This window comes from Chionomys nivalis, chromosome 4 (genome assembly GCF_950005125.1).
Source record: "Chionomys nivalis chromosome 4, mChiNiv1.1, whole genome shotgun sequence".
Lineage (NCBI taxonomy): Eukaryota > Metazoa > Chordata > Mammalia > Rodentia > Cricetidae > Chionomys > Chionomys nivalis.
Window position 1 is genome coordinate 67346628 of NC_080089.1, and position 18071 is coordinate 67364698.

An 18071-nucleotide genomic window follows, 5' to 3' on the forward strand; every position below is an offset into this window, starting at 1 on the left:
CTTTATCAAAAGAGATCCCTGAGCTCACTTCATTTCTACCCCCAACCATATACCACTTATAACCAACCCCTAATAAATGTCCCTAACACTGAGGGCAAACTTTATTGGAAGAGGGGACATCATTTCTAGAATTACTTCCAGCTGTCATGGGGCCGGTGTTATTTCTGTAGGATCCTGTAAAAACTAAAATGATGGTTAAGCTTCAAGATTACAACTGCAGATAGTCTCTGAGTAGTCAGTAGGGTTTTTCTGAAGTTCTTACTTGAAGTTCTGGCCAGGATGTTGTAAGAAGGTGCACCATCTCAGCTGGCAAAGTTGGAATCATCTTGAGCAGTTTGTAACCCCAAACCAATCTTAAAGTGGTGCTATCAGCATAATGACATCATATCAACCAGGTGGAATTGTTGTTGTGGGCCCCATCTTCTTTCTGGAATCTTCAAAGATTACTTTGGGAAAATTTATTGTTCATTGTGAAAAGCTTAAACATTATTCATATAGACATATATTCAATGAAAGGTTTAAAAGTGTACAGACAACAGCATGGGGAGGGCACACTCCTAGGAGAGTTTAGGCCTCGGCATCCAAGACAGCATTTTAGGACTCTGGAGTGGAGTCAGGCCCATGTGGCAGAGTTTGGTTCCCTTGAGAAAGGGGGCAGGTTTCCCAGCATGAGCAGAAGCTAATTGCTCTTATGTTCTAAAAGGCAGGCTGGAGGGTGTGGGGAAGGGAATGTGTGGGTACCAGTAGCTGCAGGTGGCCCTGTGAAATGTTAGAGCCTCTAAGTTAAACTCCCTTCCCCAGCTCAGTAGGGTGCCTGTCAGCACGTAAGAGGGGAGAGGCCAGGCTTATTGTGAGAGCAGTCTGCTCTGAAGTCTCTTTTATGGCTAGTTGTTTAGAACTTTTACGGCCACTGGTTCTGATTCCACCAAGAAAACACTTGTCTCCTCTGATCACACTGAGTTTGCTGAAAGTCTTATTAGAGGACAGTTTCCCACCGTGAAACAATCCATTTAGATGCCTCCCATCCATGAGGAAGTTTTCCCAAGTTTCTTGGTTTTTATCAGGAAAGCTGTTGGATTTATGTAACACATAGTAACATTATCAATGACTAGGTATCAGTAAGCTAGGTGAATTAAAATATTGTAGATTCATATAAATTTTAAGAACAATGTTCTTTAATATACCTCAGCAAAGTACAAATTATAAGCCACATCTACCCACTCTACCTGTTTATGAATAGCTTTCAATTTCAAACCAAAGTTTTTAATACTAAAAAGATGGGAAACCTTTGCAAACACATCCCTGTTTATTGTCTTACATATATAGCTGCTTTCTCACTGTTGCTCTGTGCACTCAGATCACAGTGAACATTGTCTTGCTATGTTGCTTAATCTATTTATTTTACTATTGAATACGCATCACATAAAAACGAGAAGAATGGATTTTGAATGTCCTTCTTTTAGGGCATAGCAGAGTGAGCATTGTCTTCAACAAAATTAATTTATTGTGTATTGCCATTATAGCTGTACCAGAAGGAGATAGAGTACATTGATACTTCCAAACTAAGCATGATTGCAGGTGAACAGTGGCTGGAAAAATTAGAAACTTTTGATACAGAACATCTCTCCATAGCACACATTTTCACAAAGACAAGCAGAATGGGCTATAGCCAAAGTCAGCTTCTGGGGAACTCATTTGTCAAGTGTAGCAAGGAATGCCTTTTGTCATCAGTTATGGGCTGGTTGAGTCTGTCTGGTTGCAGCAGCTAAAGAGATGTGTGAAGAGTTGATAACTTGCTTAAGGCTATTAGCATTTTAGTGAGGACAGTTGTATGAGGAGTTGAGGACATTCTGAACAACACCAGTCAGGTATAAAAGGCCAGTCACAGATGGCTCCCTGGCTTTGAGGAGTCAGCTGATGTTCTTTGTATTCATTCATTGTGCATCTGAGAAGTCATTGCAGAGCCTATGATGACTGATCAGCTTTTAAATGTAGGTAACAGAATTTTTTCAAACAGGAGAAAGACGAATTCTGCCTTACTGAGCTGAAGTCTGAAATGCATTACAACTGGGAACAGAATCTTAGTTGGACAAGTTCATAAAACTTTGAACTGCAAAGCATTTTATGCCTTTTATTCTTTATATCATATGTCAGCAGATATGTAGGAAATACTTCAGTCTGTTGTATGTTGTCAAACTAACCACCATGGGTTCTGTGATGTTTTGATGGTGATAGAAGTTCACTGTCCTGTGTCTTACCGCACAGCAGTTGAAGGGCTTAGCAGTGGAAGCCTCTCACTGAGGGGCAAGAGTAAAATCTTTCTGAAGGGAAAGAGTTACCTTCCTGTACTGCTTTTGCGCTCGTAACTGGAACTGGAAACCATCTTTTGCTAAGGAAGTGACTGTTTCCATATGACTTTAAATGTCCATTAGAAGTCAAATAGTACTTCTATGCAAAATTTGTGCTGTCATAAGCTCATTTTAAGACAGGCAGTGTTTAAATCCTAAGCCACATCAGCCTGTCTTAAGTTAAAGTCTCCAGTTCCCGTGTGTTTGAAGAGGACAGATTTTATATCACAAACCTTCATTTGCAGAGACATTTTTTCAAACCTTCAACATATATGCAAAGGAAATGTCTACATTTCAAAATCCACCTGTCCAGTTGAAGAACTTCCCTGTAATCTTTCATTGCAAGTGATTATCTGCAATGTATTGATAGACTAAAAGAATTTATATAAAGAATTTACTAGAATTTTGTAAATCCCTGCCAGGTAATAAATAAAGAGTAAAATAGTTGTAATGTTCTCATAGATTGATGTCAGGACTTAGAAGTAACTGTGAAATGATTGGTAAGATGTGTGTTATAAATCAGCATGAATATGGGGCTGGAGAGGGATCGGAGGTTAAGAGTGCTTAACTCTCTTAAATAAACCAGAGTAGACTCCCTGCATCTATGTTGGGTGACACAAAAACCTCTAACTTCTGTTCCAGAGATCTGGTGCCCTCTTCTGGCCTCTGTGGGCACTGTACACAAGCACACATACATACACAGTCACATAAATAAACAATAAGTACTTTTAAAAATCCGTTTGAACAATTGATCACTTGCACTTGATTTGGATAATTAGGAACAATAATTATGTAAAATGTTGACATATCCACAAGAATATTTTATATATTTATTTTTTTTTAAAAAATTGTGTTTATTTTTATATTTAATATTATATCAGTTAAAATTTTATGGAAGGTTTTTTTTCTTCCCTTGACATTGTCAACATATAACTTCTGTATGTGGCCCTGTAAAAAAATAAACAAGTACAACCAGTTGCTTGATTGTTGCCATTAAAGATATTTTCCCTTCGCCTTGTTCTTCGTGCATCTTTTCAGACAGGTGAAATCCGCTGTTTTAAACTCATCTCTCATGTCAATATAATTTTCATGGGAAATTGATAACTAGATAAATACAGATTTCAGTAACAATCGCATGAGAATATATACTTATAATTTAGTTTTATTTGTGAATTATTTTAGTTCAGGTGTTGTTTGGGAGATGAAGCCAAAGCAGAAATGGAAGCCATTCAGCCAGAAGCAGATAATGTCACTGGAACAGTCCTACCAGAAGCATCTTGTTTCGCAAGACCGTGGCTGGATTAAGCTGGACAGCAATTTTGAGGTATACCAAAGTGTTGTTTTCTGGCTTTATAGTGTGTGGTTTTACAGTTTTGTAGGTCCTTTGTTCTAGGTAATGGTACCTGGAGTAAGTAAACTTTTAATGCCCTATGTACAGAAACTAACTTAAATGTAAATAAATCTGTGTTTATTGGGAAGATTGTTAATATAATTAATCAAAACATAGTTATGAAACTATTTGATTCTGGCTTTCTTCTCTATATTTATCATGTGTTCTACTTGCTGGTCAGTTCCATGAAACTTGTTTTCAGTAAGATTATGGAGATATTATGACTGTAAAAACAGTTTCTCACATTCTGAGTAACACCTGCCCCTCAGTGAATGCAGTTTGTGATGTTACATATTTCATGTAGCACGAATTCTAATTGGTCTTAATAATAAAAACCTGGAGTCAGATATCGGGATAAATGTTAAAAGATCAGAGACGTAAATGAGCCAGCCACTAAAGAGGTCTTTTACCTCTACTGAATCCTCAGACTGAAGGGGACAAGATCCTGTCTGTACGAATCCTCAGACTGACTGTTTTGAATTCCTATCTCCTTCTGCCTTATATTTTTTACCTTTCTAGGGCTGAGATTAAAGGCATGTGACTCTTGGGAGGCAGAGGCAGGCGGATCTCTGTGAGTTCGAGACCAGCCTGGTCTACAAGAGCTAGTTCCAGGACAGGCTCCAAAACCACAGAGAAACCCTGTCTCGAAAAACCAAAAAAAAAAGCATGTGACTTACAAGTACTGGTATTAAAAGGTGTGAGCCACCACTGCTAGGCTCTTTTATACTGAATCAAAATCTTCTATAGCCCAGGGTGGCCTTGAACTCACAGAGATCCGCCTGTCTCTGCCTCCCAAGTGCTGGGATTAAAGGTGTGGCCACCACTGTCTGGCTTCTGTGGCTAACTAGTGGCTTAGCTCCACACTCTCATCTTCAAGCAAGCTTTATTTGTTAGATCACAAGCAAAATATCACCACAATATACCTTCCCAGTGACAAGATTAAAGGTGATTTTCACCTTTAATTTTTAAGGTTTTTTTTCCTTTTGTTTTTTTTATTGAGACAAGGTCTTGTAGTGATGAGGCGAGCAGGCTTGCTTTTCAACCCGCCCGGCTCCCACATGGCTAGCTTAGCCCCGGAAATATCTGACCTGGCAGCTGGCTCCATGGTGTCTGCCTCACTGCCTTCTTCCTCCCAGAATTCTGTTCTGTCTACTTCACCTATCTAAATCCTGCCCTATCAAAAAGCCAAGGCAGTTTCTTTATTAACCAATGAAAGTAACACATAGACAGATGACCCTTCTCCATCAAGGTCTCATGTAGCTTTGGCTGGCCCGGAACTTACTATGTATTCTAGGCTTGCTCTAAACTCAGCTCACAGAGATCCACCTGCCTCTGCCTTCTGAGTGTTGGGATTAAAGGTGTGTGTTACCACTTCCTGTCCTCTATGGCTAACTAATGGCTTAGCTCCACACTCCGATCTTCAGGCAAGCTTTATTTGTTACATCACAAGCAAATATCACCACAGTTTCATTCTTGAGAAACATACATAAACTTTGCTATATTATTTCATCCTATTAGAATGATTTTTGGATGTGGGTGAGTACCCACAAATAAAGGTGTGCTCTGCATGGGTCACACAGAGCAAAACCACGAAGTCCTCTTTGCTTCACCATGTCTCCAGAACCTTCCCTGCATTTCTAGACTATTCCACTGCAGGCCTGAACTTTGGCTGTTCTCATCTCTGCCATCTTAGGGCAAAACCCCCACTCATGTGCTCTCCCCACACCTCTCAGTGCTGATGGGCTAGATGAAAAGTTTATGCCGTTAGGTTATAGAAAAACAAACTCAGCTCCTTTATTAAACCGTTTTGCCTAAGGATTGCCTGGGATTGGGCTGGAGAGATGGCCCTGGCTGCTCTTGCAGAGGACTGAGGTTCAATTCCCATCATTCAGTGGCAGCTGACAACCTCCTCTAACTCCAGTTCCAGGGGATGTGGTTCGTTCTTCTGGCCTCCGTAGGCACCTCGTGCTGTGGTACATACACATAACACATGCAGGCAAAATGCTCATATACACAATATAAAAATAAATTAAGCCAATAAAAATTATCTGGAATTCTCTGTTACTATTGATTTTTACTGTAAAGCCTTTTAAGTGCAGTTTCTATAATTTAAAGCATTCGGAATTCCTAGTTCTCTAGTAAGTATTAGGAAAGTGATGCTTCTGCCGCAGAGGCCGTGGGCACAGGTGACCTGAAGAGCTCTTCTGGTTGGGTGTGGTGGCTCGTGTATGTAGTGTCAGAACTTGAGAGGCTGAAGCAGGAGGATTGCTGTGAGTTTGAGGACAGCCTAGGCTATAGAGCAAGACCTGGCCTCAAAGGAAGACAACGGAAACAGAATAAAGTGAGCTCCCTTGGTGAGACAGAGAGATGACTATGTCCTGCTTATGCAGCATCGGGAGTGAATCAGTGTCTTAAATGCTGTTAAGTAGCTACGGGGGGGACGCCAGCTCGTCACAAAAGCTCTTTTGTTTCTTACAGGTCAATTTTGACAAAGTTCCGATGGAAATGCGGCTTCCTATCCGGTGCCCTATTAAACGGGACTTCTTATCAGGGATTCAGGTTGAGTTTAAGCAATCTCCTCACCAGAGAAGCTTAAGGGCCCGGTTATACTGGCTCCAGGTAACGTCACTCTCAGCTAAGTAGATCTCTGTGACCACTTAAGCCAACATGGAAATTAGAATTAATTTATTCTTAGAAAGCTGTGATTTGTGTTAAATCATTATCTTCTGGGGTGCAGCTTGAGCAGAGTAGGTGTACATGAGGCCCTGGGCCATAAAGTTGTAAAAGTACATTTGCATTTTAAGTATTATTATTATTAATTTGTGTGTGTGTGTTCCCTTAATCTCACACAGCCTGTGGACTCAGCTCCTCACCATCCCAGTCGAAAGCACTGCATGTTATTGAGACTGTCGGTCTGACCATTGGCCTTTCAATGGTGTTTTCTTACACTATTATTTTCTTAAATGTTCCTTCCAGTTTGTCATGAGATCCTAAATTCATGGGCTTCTTTATGGCACGAGCATGGCTTATTTGAACTGCAGTTTGGGGGTGATTTCTTGCTAGTTCTGTCTCCATCCTCCCTCTCTTCTCCCCCACCCTCCCTTTAGTATCTTTCCACCTCCACCAAGTTTTATTTAGGTTTCTTTTTTATCTTTCCACCTTCTCTAATTTTGTATTCACTTCCTACTTCCATTTATTTATGCCCACAGAGTCAGCATCTCATATTCAAAGTACAGACATCTGCCTTGATGGGTCAGAGTGCTGCAAAGGTCAATGCAGCTGTGAGGGTTTTATTTAATCTTTCCAATGCAGGCATGGCCTCGCTGGCACACATAGCGTTTTACATGTAGCGGAGCTGCTCATAGCACCTCCTGTGTGTGCAGGCGCCTGATTGCCATCTCTGAAGTGAGGTTTATGTTTGACTTACTCTAACCTGATCAAATGTTTTGTACTTCCAGGTTGACAATCAGTTACCAGGCACAATGTTCCCAGTGGTATTTCATCCTGTGGCTCCTCCCAAATCCATTGCTTTAGATTCAGGTAAAAAATAAATAAATAAATAAATAAATAAATAAATAGGAAAGGAAAGGAGAGAGAGAACCACAGACATACTTTCCATAAAAACCTTAGAAGATACCAGTTGGACTCGTGGAAAGGTTGACTTTGTTCCTGTATGCTGTGTTTCTTTTAGAGCCCAAACCGTTCATCGACGTGAGTGTGATCACAAGGTTCAACGAGTACAGTCAGGTCTTACAGTTCAAGTGAGTAGAGCCCTGTCCCGATCCAGGAATTACAGCGAGGATCCATTTTGAGAATAAATGTTGTTGTCCTTTTATTGTTTGTCCATTCGAGAGTGGCTCCTGTACAGAAATTCTTTTCCCAATGATTATATTGGTCCAGTTTGAGGCTGGTGAATTTGTTAATGCTTAAATATATTTTAAAGTAGTCTGCACACATTTTAGAATTCCTTTAGCCATCTCTCATTCGAGTTAGACTACAAAGTGGTGACGTGGTCTGTGAGCTGTGTTCTTTAAAGCAGGCGCCTTGAACTTGAAGAATCAGGCGGTATATTCTTCTGTCTTCTCATTTATCATCTCTCCCGTGACATGATAAATGTGGGCCTTTGGGTGGTAAGTGCTGATACAGCAGTCTGTTCTCAGCCGTGTCTTTCCCACACTATGAGACTTTGATTTTATTATCATAATGGTAAGACACAAAGAAGAACTTAGAACTTACTGTAGCTCTTGGGTGAAAAAAATCAGTAATGACCATGGTTAGAATTTTTTTTTTTCGAGACAGGGTCTTAGCATATAGCCCTGGTTGTCCTCCAACTCACAGAGATCCATCTGCCCTTGCCTTCTGTGCCGGGCTTGAACTCCTTACTTAAGTTACTACTCCTAACTTAAAGCATTGTATATATTTCTCCATAGGTATTTTATGGTTCTCATCCAGGAAATGGCTTTAAAAGTTGATCAGGGCTTCCTTGGAGCTGTTATTGCACTGTTTACTCCAACAACTGCCCCTGAAACTGAAAGAAAACGGGTAACAATTTTTATTTCTTGAGCCAAACATAAAATAAAATAAAAAAATTAAATTGGCCATTTTCGAGCTAATCCTTATAGTGAGAAAAAATTAACTTTTGGAAATTTTTTTCAGACAAAATTAATCCAACAAGATATCGATGCTCTCAACACAGAGTTAATGGAGTCTTCCATGACTGATATGTCGATCCTGAGTTTCTTCGAACATTTCCATATATCTCCTGTTAAGGTTTGTTATTAGATGATGGGTGTGATTGCCTCAGAACTTCTAAAGGGTCTGTGTACTGGTGTACCTTCATTTGTTACGTCAGGCATTTGATGGGGTTTCGTTTGACTAATGGTGACAATTAAGACAGTCCTCTGGGACGTCTGTGCAGCCACAGTTCCCACAGAGGCACCACCGGAGCATGTTCTCTGGAGTTGAATTAATGACCCCTGTACGCAGGGAAGAAGCTGACAGTGGCGTTTCTTAATTAAGAGTAGAGTGCTCACCAGTGTTTAATGTTTTGGCTGCATTTTGTAGCAACTACCACTGTCTAAACAGAGCTGTGATGGGTGCTCTCACTGGCATGTGAAAACGCTGAAGTAGGCATTGCGCTGTTGACATGGTGCTTTCGCTCCTCCCCAAATGCGATTGAACCTAAGGGAGTGGAAAATTGAATTACCTTCCACTTCCCTGACTGTACTCTATGAACCCATTTCCTCTCTCCCTTTTGTTGTTCTTTTCAGCTCGTGCGGGGAAGATGACTTCTTAGCAAATGCACTAATGCAGTCCACTATTAAACACTGAACTTGTGTAATGGCCCAGATTTACAATTAAGTAATGCTTTACAATGTTGATGATCCTTTGCGTTCTCAGGAACTGTCCACAGCACTATAGAGCTGGTCACAGCCACCAGTTTGTTCAGCTAACAGCATGCATAAAACAGAGTTGGTATTCTAAGCGGTTATGTACTAGTTTGGAGCTATCAGGCATTTCCATTTTGTAAAGGATTCTGGTCTTCTTCATCTAGATACAGAGGTGTTTACTCACTTTAGGAATGGAATTTTAATCTTAGATCAGACCAATTTGAATTTTATGGAAAGACCAGAAAGAATCAAATGTGCCTGCACTGTGTCTGTTCTGTTGTATGTGAATAGGCTGTAGGAGGCTTCTCCAGGGCACCTTTGGTGGTGCCGGAAGATCTAGTTCCTGTTTCTACACAGCTTTGAGCTTCTCATGTATTGAATGCTATTTTTCTTTCAGTTGCATTTGAGTCTGTCTTTGGGTTCCGGAGGTGAGGAATCAGACAAAGAGAAACAGGAAATGATTGCAATTCATTCTGTGAACCTGCTGTTGAAAAGCATAGGTGCCACTCTGACTGATGTGGATGACCTCATATTCAAGTAAGACCCTTGTTAGTGCATGTTGGGAACCACCCCTACCCAAGGTTCTTCAGGATAATATCAGTTCTCTCCATTAGTGCAGTGTTAGCCTAGAGAATGGATGGGTTTGCTCAGGACTTGAAGAGTGTGGTCTGTGTCTAGTTACACTCAACTTATATTTTTGGTAACTCGTGAATGTTTCATAAAAACTGAATTACTCTGAAGTGTATATTATCAATTGACTGTGTGTTAGTATTGAGTTTTATTTAGAAACACGTAGCGGGGGTGAGATTCCAGTGTGGTACGTGGCAAAGTGTAATGAGAGCCCGTCGCCGCACTCAGGAGGAGGCTGTGTGTGCTTGCCAGCTCCAACTGCACCCCACAGCTTCTACTGAATGGAATGACCCGCAGTGGTATTGACAGAGCAGTTACCTGAGAGAAAAGCCCTGTTAGATTATCCACATCTCACGTCTGTGCTAAGTTTCAGAGAAAATGAGGAGAAAGATGTAAAATTCAAATTGAAAGATTTGAAAAGTTAAAGACTGGGGAGAAAGCTCCTCTGGTGAAGTGCGTGAGACCTGAGTTCAGTCCCCAGAACCCACACAAAATCCAGGTGTGGTGGTGTGCACTTGCAGGCCCTGTGCTGGGAAGGTGGAGGCAGGTGGGTCCTGGTTCTCACTCTGCAGCAGTCAGGTCTATGCACCTGACTGGTTCCAGACAACTGTGAGAGCCTGTCCAAAAAGAAAAAAATGGCGGACAGGTCCTCGGGATAGCATGCAAGGTTGACTTCTGGCCCCTGTGTGCTTGTGTACATACTTGCATGTGTACCCAAGCTCACAGGAAACACAGAAGTAAAAGAAGTTGTTATCAAATCTCCAAGTAGAGGTTTGTTTTGGTTTGGTTTTTGGGTTTTGGTTTTTTTTTTTTTTTTCTTTTAGCAGTAAGAAAATCCCAGTGGAAAAGTTAAAAACTTGGGCTGAAAATTTAACTCAGTGGTAGAACTTGTGTGTGTATGGTGGAGGGCATATTGGCGCACGGAGAGGAAAAGGGTGGCAAGCTGTTGAATTTACTCTCCACAGCTGAAAAGAAAGCAGCAACCCCAGGTGACACTTTCTCAAAACCACGCTGTGGAATGCGATGGCTCTCGTCTCAGGGTTAAACACGGTCGTGAGAGTCAGGAACAGAGCAGCCACAGACTGTGTGGAGGTATCCCAGAAAGAAAATGGAAGTGGCAGGCAGGTGTTAGAGATGGACACCATTGCTATCAGACATACATATAAATGAAGTGAAGCATTTAGAACATGAATAATTAATGCTAGAGAGAGATAAATTTTAGAAACGGGTACTTTTTAAAATGTTAGTTTTATGAGTGGAAACATATATGTATACATACATACATATCATATGCACACATATGCAGATATACACACATAGATGCCTTCAGGGTTTTTCTTGTCGATCACTCAGTTATTTTTAGGTGTGTGTGTGGTGGTGGTGGTGTTTTAGTTATTAAATGATCCTGAATTGCAACCAAAGAGGTATCCCCACTGTGTACCTGGCAACACCCATTATTATATAACAACCGTGGCTTGTCTAAAAGCAGCGATTGTTCTCTGTGACTCCGTTGTGTGATGGAATGCTACACACACATTCAAATGCTTATGGAAATTTTGAAAAAAATTTTTAAAAATATAAATACACAATTCATAATGTTGAGTTTAAAAGTGATATACAGAATGTTTTAAGTTTTGTGGCTGCTTAGAAAAGGGAATAAAGAACCAAAAAAGGGAAGCAGTAAGAAAAAGCTTAAAAATTTACCATGTCATTTTGTCATTTTATTGTTACTTTTGGGTGTGTATGGATGTGTAGGTGTATGTGTGCGCGTGCGTGCATGCACTCCCTACTGATAGAACCAGGGGCTCACACATGCCAGACAAACACTCTAACACTGTTCTATATTTCCAGCACTGTGGTTGACTTTTTAAAACTGTTTTCCTCTTTATATATTTATAAAAATCTTACATGAGATTACTGGTTTAGTAACAATGTTGTTACCACAATATTAAGATACCAAGTATGAATTAAATGTTACTGGAATTAGCTGCTACTGAAAGTTTCTCAGACTATCATTGTAGAAGCCTTCACTCTTTTCCTTGTCTCCCTCAGACTTGCTTATTATGAGATCCGCTATCAGTTTTACAAAAGAGACCAGCTCATGTGGAGTGTTGTTAGACACTACAGTGAACAGGTAATTGCTTGCCACAGTAGCTTGGGAGCACACTTCATAGAGTGTGTGGGTGAGACACTAGTAGTATGGAAAGGTTTGTGATTGACTTCAGTCTTACAACTCTGAGGCTTTTTCATTGTTGTTGTTGTTGGCTGTTTGAGACATGTTCTCGTACAGCCCAGCCTGGCCTTAAACATTATAGCTGAGGCTGACCTAGAATGCCCAGTCTTCTTTTCTCAGTTTCTCCCCGGACCTAGGTTTACAGGCATGTGCCATCGGACTCAGCATTGCTTAGTGGTTTTCTTAAGTATCTAAGTTCAGTTCCTATTTTTTAAAAAATGAATTTTACTCTAGATTAACTTTCTTTTGTTTCATTGTGATGCGAAGGCTCAAACATAATTTTATGTTGGTCTTACTGTGAACTGATTTCTTTCATTACAGCCTAGATATTCATATCAAGAAGGGATATAAGATATTCTTAGCAATCCTAGCTTTTTCCTCTTAGACATTTCATACGTGTATATATGTTTGATTAAATTCATTCCCCTCATTTCCTCCCTTCTAATTACGCCTCACCCCCTTTCCCTCCCATCTTCTCTTTTGCCCCCTCCCCATGAGTTCATTTAGTGCTACTGGTGTGCATGGGTATGGGACCTTCTTCTAGACTGTGGGTAGCTTTTAGTGGCCACATCTCTGATGAAAACTGACTCCTCTCCCTCCCCAGTAGCCATCAGTCGCCAAAGTTTCTCAGTGATGGGTGGGACTTCGTGGTGCCCTGCCCATCCCTGTTGGGTTTGGCTGTCTTGATGTTGCACAGCTCTTGTGCATACAGCTAGTTTCTGTTTCTCTAGCTTGCCTTCCATTACACTCTTTAAAATGTTTTCCTCCAAGGCCCCTTTCCATTCTCCATGACACCTTTACTGCTTCAGGAAATGTAAAATGCAGGATAGGAGGTTGCAGGAGGGCCTCTAAGCCAGCTTCTTCCTGTGTATCAGGTACTGTGTGAGCTGGTTATGTAGGCAAGGAGGGGCAGCATTATAAGCCTCTCTGGTACAGTTGCTGCATTGTACTGCAGGGTGGCATTTGTCTTCTAACCTCTGCTGGGAGAGTACTCTTTTTGTGATGCACATGAATGGTAGGTTCAAACAAGTATACATTTTCCTTATTTTGCCTTAATTAATAATGATAAAATAATAAAGATAACCAGTGGCCATTGAATTTTATATTCATTTACTGTGCATACTCTTCCATACAATGTCAGTGTAATCTTCCATTTTGCAACTGGGAAGGCCAAGATTAACAAGTAACTTGTCTGAGGTCACATGTCTGCTGACTGTCCGATGTCTCAAATGTGTAGCCATTTGATTCAAGGCTCACACAGCGGGACACTAGGCTGTGGAGGCGTGGGTGGTTATTGCACACACTATCCTTTACCTCCATTCCTCCTGCCGTCCCCTCTTCCTGCTGCTTCTTAATGTTTCTCCCATATCTGAAGGGACTTAGCTGACTGTCTTTTCTTCTTTAGTTCCTGAAGCAGATGTATGTGCTTGTATTGGGCTTAGATGTGCTTGGAAACCCATTTGGACTGATTAGGGGCCTGTCTGAAGGAGTTGAAGCATTCTTCTACGAGCCCTTCCAGGTACTGGCTTTTTAGTTCTGTACACGTACAAAACAGATGCTCTGCTTTCTACTGACAGTGTTGGTTATTTTAGCTGTATATGGCAGTGGGATAATGTTCACATAATAAAAAAATTAGTTTTCTGTTTTTATTTAAAGTACTTTAGGTGACATTGAAAGATTGTTTTACTTCAAATGAACAGATCTAGTGTTTATCTGGGCAACGAAAGATACCTGAGTTTTCTGATATTCAGTGTAAGTGTCTGAGAGCTTGAGAGTTTGGTAGACTACAGATGACTTCTGCTGCCGCAGAAAGGGCAGAGTCAGGTCTTAGGAGTCAGCTTGTCCATCCCATGGAAGTTCAAAGTCGTAAGGGTTTTAGAAGGACCATGCAGAGAGAATAAAGGAGAGAGGAGAGCCAAACAGCGTGGATCCTGTCCTGTGAGCACAGCTGGCTTTGCACTCCAGTGGAAGTTGAGCTGACTGCGAAGCCAGTTTCATGTTGTGGTCAAAGCCAGTGACTGTCACCTGTGCACTGCTCATCTAGCAGGACCTGTTGACGTTGTGTGGGTTAAAACTATTCTTAGTCACAGTCATTATAATCTATCAGAATTTAAGGTAGAGTGGAAATGCTTTGGTTTCGGTCCTTGCGGATTTTTATACATTCTTTGTCTTTGTGGAACCCCCAAAATGCTAGATTAAAAGTCTCACACTTAGTGATGTTTAATTCTCAACCATTTTTTTGGATCAGGGTGCTGTTCAAGGTCCTGAAGAATTTGCTGAAGGATTAGTGATTGGGGTAAGAAGCCTCTTTGGACACACAGTAGGTGCGTATGACCTTCGAGTATATATGTATGTAACTATTACTCTAAAGTGCCCTGTCTTTGGAAAGCAAGTGGTTATATGTAGTAAGAGAGAGTTCCACTTCCTATTGATCTCTGAATGCATGTTTCCTTTCTTCCACCTGGGGCATGACTTTAAAGTGGCCTCCTGGGTTCTTAGAGTTCATAGGTTGGGTGAATGTGCTTTAAAACTTACATTGCTCCACTTGATGGCAAAAAGTCATAGTAATTCTTGTATTTACATCTGAGTATGTACCTGTTTAAAGGAGGGGTATGTGCCGCTGTGGCTGACTTCTCGGTGCACTCTTTAGGTGGTGCCGCGGGAGTCGTATCTCGAATCACTGGTTCCGTTGGGAAGGGCCTGGCAGCAATCACAATGGACAAAGAGTATCAGCAGAAGAGAAGAGAGGAGATGGGTCGACAGCCTAAAGATTTTGGAGACAGTCTGGCCAGAGGAGGGAAGGGCTTCCTGCGAGTGAGTCTCCTGTTGAGTCTTGAGGGATCTATCTCAGATGCACGGAAGCTGTGAAACTAATGCCGTCTGCTTTATGATTCTTTCTACTTTCCTATGATTGAATATTTGCAAAATCAAAACGCTCACTATTATGTGTGTGTTGTTCACTGTCAGTCCTCAAATCTTAAAAAACAAAACAACAGCACAAAAACCAGAAAAAAATGTAGTATGTCAATGGAGACCTCTAGTGGTTGGTTTAGTGTAAAGCACCTTCCATTTGTTGGAGACTTGATGATGGATTTCTCTTGCAGGGAGTTGTTGGCGGGGTTACTGGAATAATAACAAAGCCTGTGGAAGGTAGGTAGAGAACACTTTCCTACTATACAGAGGTGAAGGGCGTGTGCATGCCGATGCTATTGCTTCTTGGTGTTTGAGAGGATTGCCGATTGAATTTTATATAGTCCTGATATTTACTCCTTTTTATTTAATTTTTTTCATTTACATTCCAACTCCGATTCCCCCTCCCTCCCACACTCCCTCACCCGACCTCTCCCTTTCCTACCCCCACATCCACTCATCAGAGGGGTTAAGGCCTTCCATGGGGAGTCAACAAAGTCTGGCATACCAAGTTGAGGCAGGACCACGCCCCTCTCCCCTTTATCAAGACTGAGCAAGATATTCCACCCAAAAACCAGTTCATATACCCGGGATAATTCCTGGTCCCACTGCCATCACCCCCCCCAAACAGATCAAGCCACATAACTGTTACCCCCACTTAGAGGATCTAGTTTGGTGCCATGCGGGTTCCCCACCTGTCAGTTCAGAGTCTGTGATCTCCCACTAGCTCGGGACAGCTGTCTCTGTGGTTTTCCCCATCATGATCTTAACCCACTCCCCTTGCTCATGTGATCCCTCCTTCCTCTCTTCAGCTGAACTCTAGGAGCTCAGCCCAGTGCTTGGCTGTGGGTCACTGAATCTGCTTTCATCAGTTACTGGGTGTAGGTTCCATGATGACAATTAGGGTAGTCACCAATCTGATTATAGAGGAAGGTCCATTAAGGCATCCTCTGGGGTCATCCATCATCCTTGTGACTCCCTCTATCAAGATATCTCTTTCATTGCTCTCCCCCTCATACCTTCCACAACTCAGCCTTCTGTATCCCTCATGTTCCCATCCCTTTCCTTTTATGTATATACATGATATATATATATATACATCACACACACATATATTCATTCTGTTATTTAAAAAACCTTCTCTGTACATTTTTTATCAAAATTCCTCTTTCTGTTCAGAAATTGATAAGTTAAATCTAAAGTTTAAATGTAATTCAAAAGATCTAAAATAACTAAAATGTCCTTAAAAATTAAAAAGCAATGTTGGAGGACTCACATGTCCCAGCAATCTTGTATGTCCAAATTTTGAAGCTTATTGCAGTGTAAAGCTCCAGTACGTTTGCATAGCAATCATTCTGGCGGGAAGGCAGGCATGTAGGTCAGTGAGCTTTTGCAAAACTGCAGCTAGATCCCTGAGATGGGTGCTGAGATGAATCTAGAAATGGCTTCAGCAGCTGGCGCATCTGCATGTGGACAACAGTAATGCAGCCCTGATAGAGACTGCCTGTAAAAATAAACGTAGAGTGGTTGAAACGCCAGAGTGTGAGACCAAAATCAGAACTTCAAAGCAGATGCAGCAGCTAGTTCTGTGATTTGGCAGAGCGCTTCTAGACAGTTCACCAGGGTGTGGGTCCCAAAAGAAAAGGCAGATAAGTTAGACTCCCCAAGATTTTAATTTTTATGTGTTGAAGAATAATACCATGAGGAAATAAAAAAGACAGCTTTCGAAAATTAAAAAAAAAATCCCTTGAAAGAATATTATCATAAAAGGAAAAAGATCCACAAAATGGGCTGAATGTTTTATGAACTTATTTAATCAGAGATTTAAATATTGACAATAGAAAGAAGAATAATAAGGTGCTAACGATAGCAAGATAACCCAACTTAAAATGGGCAAAGGATCTAAATAGACTTTTCCTCAAGGAAGATACGCAATGACACATTTCATTAGTCGTCAGGGAGGTGTGGATGTGAGTCTAGACGAGATCCCTAAAGTCAAGTTAGTGCGAGTGTGGGGAAATGGGAATCTTGATGGCTGAGGTTAGGATCATGTAGTAGTGCTGCCATTAGAGGAGAATATTCTGCTTGCCCATCTGCAGTTAAACATGGAGGTACCACGAATCAGCAAGGTACCCTAAAGTATTGAAAACAGACATTCAAATAAAGTCTTACCTGTGAACATCCATAAGTTTCATTATTGATTGTGGCAAAAACATGGAAAGACTATCACCAATATATAAATAAATAAGATATGGCATATCTGCTCAATGAAATATTATTCAGCCATAAACAGAAACCAAGAAGTAGTACATGCCACAATATAGGTGAATTTAGGAAACATGATGCTAAGTAAAAAATAGCCCAGTCATGATAGACAGTACAGTGACTGCTGCTTGGATGCAGTGTCCAGAAGAGCAACTCCATAGGAAGTGTTCTAGGTGATGCCCGAGTCTGAAGGGGGAGCAGGGGAGAGGGGAGGTAAATTGGATAGGTCAGATGAGGAGTTGGGGAAAGTGGAAAATGATGGAATGTAGGCAAAGTGTCTTTTTGAGACAACAAAGATTTTCTAAAATTGATGGTAATGATGAACCATTCTTTTTAAAAAAAATTTATTTTTATTTTACATGCATTGGTGTTTTGCCTGCATGTAGGTCTGTGTGAGGGAGTCAGATCCCCTGGAACTGGAATTATAGACAGGTGTGAGCTGCTATGTGGGTACAGGTCCTTTGGAAGAGCAGCTAGTGTTCTTAACTGCTGAGCCATCTCTCCAGCCCCGATGTACCATTCTTAATACACTGAAAGCATTTAATTTATATATTGGAAGTTTTATAGTGCGTGAACAGAATTTTCAATAATTATGAGTTGTTTTTAATATACTTTTTGGATGTCCTAATGGTTGTGATGGAATGAACGGTTGCTGACTGAGCTGGATCAGTGCCTCTTGAGTCTGTGTGGGCCTCAGGGTCTTCTGGGGATTGCTGCCCACCCTTAGCATAAGCGTCTGCTGCAGCAGATCCGGCTTTTGCAGGAATCTATGCTGAGGATGCTTTGAGAACAACCACATCATCGTGTTAAAGTGAATGTACCTTCCCCAGATATCCAAATGGTACATGGCTTCTGAGTTGGCTTGGGTTTTTGTTGAACTTGCTTACCTTAAAATATCATTGCCT

General features: G+C 41.1%; 1 protein-coding gene across 4 annotated transcripts in view; it reads left to right on the forward strand.

Moving 5' to 3' along the window:
- Vps13c (vacuolar protein sorting 13 homolog C) overlaps positions 1-18071 on the forward strand; it is a 163562-nt gene that overhangs the window by 129375 nt on the left and 16116 nt on the right. For all 4 annotated transcript variants that reach the window (XR_009057025.1, XM_057768280.1, XM_057768281.1 and 1 more), the window contains 12 exons: positions 3531-3672; positions 6217-6357; positions 7197-7278; positions 7430-7499; positions 8169-8280; positions 8395-8508; positions 9526-9665; positions 11811-11892; positions 13397-13510; positions 14240-14315; positions 14642-14805; positions 15096-15141. Coding sequence is in view for 3 of the 4 variants with exons in the window: in XM_057768280.1 (XP_057624263.1) it covers positions 3531-3672; positions 6217-6357; positions 7197-7278; positions 7430-7499; positions 8169-8280; positions 8395-8508; positions 9526-9665; positions 11811-11892; positions 13397-13510; positions 14240-14315; positions 14642-14805; positions 15096-15141 (1283 nt within the window). In the remaining variant the exon portion in view is untranslated. The remainder of the gene's footprint in view (positions 1-3530; positions 3673-6216; positions 6358-7196; positions 7279-7429; positions 7500-8168; positions 8281-8394; positions 8509-9525; positions 9666-11810; positions 11893-13396; positions 13511-14239; positions 14316-14641; positions 14806-15095; positions 15142-18071) is intronic.